Genomic DNA, 2,627 nt, shown 5'->3' with positions numbered 1-2,627 from the left:
TCTCTCTCTCTCTCTCCCTCCCCCACTTCCCCTCTCTCTGTCTCTTTCCCCATACCTACCTCCCTACTTAAGAGAATCACTTAACCCCCCTCGATCTCAGTGTCTTCATCTATAAAAAGATGGAGCCGGATTAGATGGCCTGTAAAGTCCTCCCTAGGCCCAGATCTGTGATTGCACGACCCTTTAGTATCTCCAACCCTCAGTTTCCTCGCCTTTAAAAATGGGGATGATGCCTACAGGACCTCCCTCACAAGATCATTAGAAGAAAAGATCAAATGAGATAATATGCAGAGAATGCTTTGTGAATGCTGAAGTGAGCTGTCAATGCCAGCTCCAGTCTTTTTGCCATTCTGATTTATTAGGGACCTTGAAAGGCTCTCAGGAGGTTCCTTTCCCAGGGCCTCTTGAGAACACTTGCTGAATCCTGCATGTGCAAGTGTGCATAGAGGGATGTATATTGTACCATATGGACACCAAATTGGATGCAAGTAGAGGTGTAGCAGATAGGACCCTGAACTCAGAGTCAAAAAAGCCTGGGTTCCACTCTCTCTTTAGACACTTATTAGCTGTATGAGTGTATCCAAGTCAATTTAGCTTCTCTGAATCTGTTTCCTCATCTGTAAAATGGGTATAAAAATGATACTCTTTCACAGCTGGTGAGAGGCCAATGAGATATAAGTAAAGGGCTTCGTACACTTTAGCCATGATTTATAAATGTTGGATATTATTATCATCATTCGTCCAACCCATATCTGACCAGGAATCACCTATATGTACACAGAGCTCACATACACCCCCCCAAATGATGTACCCCCACTTCTCTCCAGAGCAGCAGAGATGCCTCTGAGTATTGTTCTCTGAATATTCAGCATTCCCCACATGTAGCTGCAACTTCTTTTTTCTCATTCCTTACCTCCCCCCAGACCACAAAGCTTGGGACAGAGTATGTTCCCAGGGTTTCCTGATGACATAAGAAGGAGTGTCTTAGGGCTCTGACCACAACTACTCCCTCCCTGACCCCCACTCTTTTAAAAAAATTTTTTTGGGGGCAAGTGGGGTTAAGTGACTTGCCCAGGGTCACACAGCTGGTAAGTGTCAAGTGTTTGGTCTGAGGTTGAGATTTGAACTCAAATCCTCCTGACTTCAGGGCTGAAGCTCTATCCACTGCACCACCTAGCTGCCACTCTGACCCCCCACTCTTGAATGGCAGAAACAATGTAGATTCTCTCACAAACCATGCAGTAAATCCTTGGTTGCTTCTTGGAGAGGCCCACTATTGGTTTTGCCTTGGAAGAAAGCTTTTCCTTTGAGGAAAGGCCTGGGGAGGGGCATGGTATCCAAGGCTCTAACCCCCCCCCCACTCCCCAACAACACACATACCCACTTGCCTTCATCAGGAGCATTCTCATCCCACACTGACCACATCTGGACACTGAAGAAAGGCGCCCAGCAGGCAATGTAAGCCAACACGATGACAAAGGTCATCTTCACAGTTCGGATCTTCGCTCGGGAGATGGTGCTGATGCTGCTGACTCGAGATGACATGCTCTGGTTGGCCCCAGTCAGAGCCTGGAAGGAGGCACCCCCTCCCTGTACAGCTCCTCGGCCTCTTCCTCCCACTGCCCAAGCTTGAGTCTTGCCCTTCAGGTTTTTGCAGATCTCATAGCAGATGAGGCTGTAACAGGCTATGAGTACAGCCACTGGAAGGACAAAGATGGCTAGTGTGGTCCATGTGATATAGGCCTGAAGTCCCCAGGAGAAGCGGAAGTCAGCCCAGCAGTCTAGCACCCCAGTGCCTTGGCTCACCTCCCTTAGTGAGAAGATGAAGACCTGGGGGAGACTGAGGCCAGCGGCAAGTAGCCAGGTGGCAATAATGAGAGGGTAGGCAGATCGGCTGGGCTGGTGGAGGGTCCGAAGTGGGTGGCAGACAGCTAGGTATCGGTCCAAAGTCATGACCAGCAGCATGTAGGTGGAGGCAAACATGCTCAGGGCCTGTAGGTACTTGACCACCCGGCAGAGGAGGTCAGACCCCTGGAAACGGTAGGTGATGTCCCACAGCAGTTGGGGCAGCACTTGGAAGAATGCCACACCCAGATCAGTCAGGGCTAGATGCATCACAAATAGATGCATCCGGGAACGCTTGCGACCTGGCCAGCCCAAGGCCAAGAGCACCACTGAATTGCCCCCAGTGGCCAGCACCAGGATGGTAGCAAGCAGAGCTATCTCCACTTTGGCCAACTCCTCATCCCGACCCAGCCAGGGTGTGGTGGCATTTGGGGGCAAGGGGGAGTTCCATGGGGTGGCGTTGACAGTCCAGAGAGAGAAGTTATCCATGGGATGGTGTACAAGAGGATTAATGAAAGGAAGAAGGGGAGGGAGATGAAGATAAGGAAGATGAAGATGTTTGGGGGAGTGGGGGGTGAAGAGATGGTAGGGATGGGAAGAAAGGAAGATAGGAGGATAGATGGGACAAAGATGGCTTGAAATAAAAGAGATCAGTAAAGTAGGGAAGAGGAAGAAAAGAAATCAGGAAGAGAACGAAGAGTTTGTGGATGGGGAAGAAAAGCTATAGAAGGGACTTAGATGGGGAGGGGGCGGAAATAGAGACGGGGTGTGTATATGGAGGT

At 49.9% G+C, this 2,627-nt stretch overlaps 1 protein-coding gene across 1 annotated transcript in view; it reads right to left on the bottom strand.

Annotated features, from left to right (window-relative positions):
* Nucleotides 1–2,334, bottom strand: part of AVPR1B (arginine vasopressin receptor 1B) — a 3,925-nt gene extending 1,591 nt beyond the window's left edge. The window contains exon 1 of the mRNA XM_027870741.1: nt 1,389–2,334. Coding sequence (XP_027726542.1) covers nt 1,389–2,334 — 946 coding nt within the window. The remainder of the gene's footprint in view (nt 1–1,388) is intronic.
* Between the last annotated feature and the right edge of the window lie 293 nt (nt 2,335–2,627).

This window comes from Vombatus ursinus, unplaced genomic scaffold (assembly GCF_900497805.2).
Source record: "Vombatus ursinus unplaced genomic scaffold, bare-nosed wombat genome assembly UNPS02014798.1, whole genome shotgun sequence".
NCBI classification, from domain to species: Eukaryota; Metazoa; Chordata; class Mammalia; order Diprotodontia; family Vombatidae; genus Vombatus; species Vombatus ursinus.
Note: the sequence above shows the minus strand (reverse complement) of the source record. Positions and strands in the feature narration are given on the sequence as shown.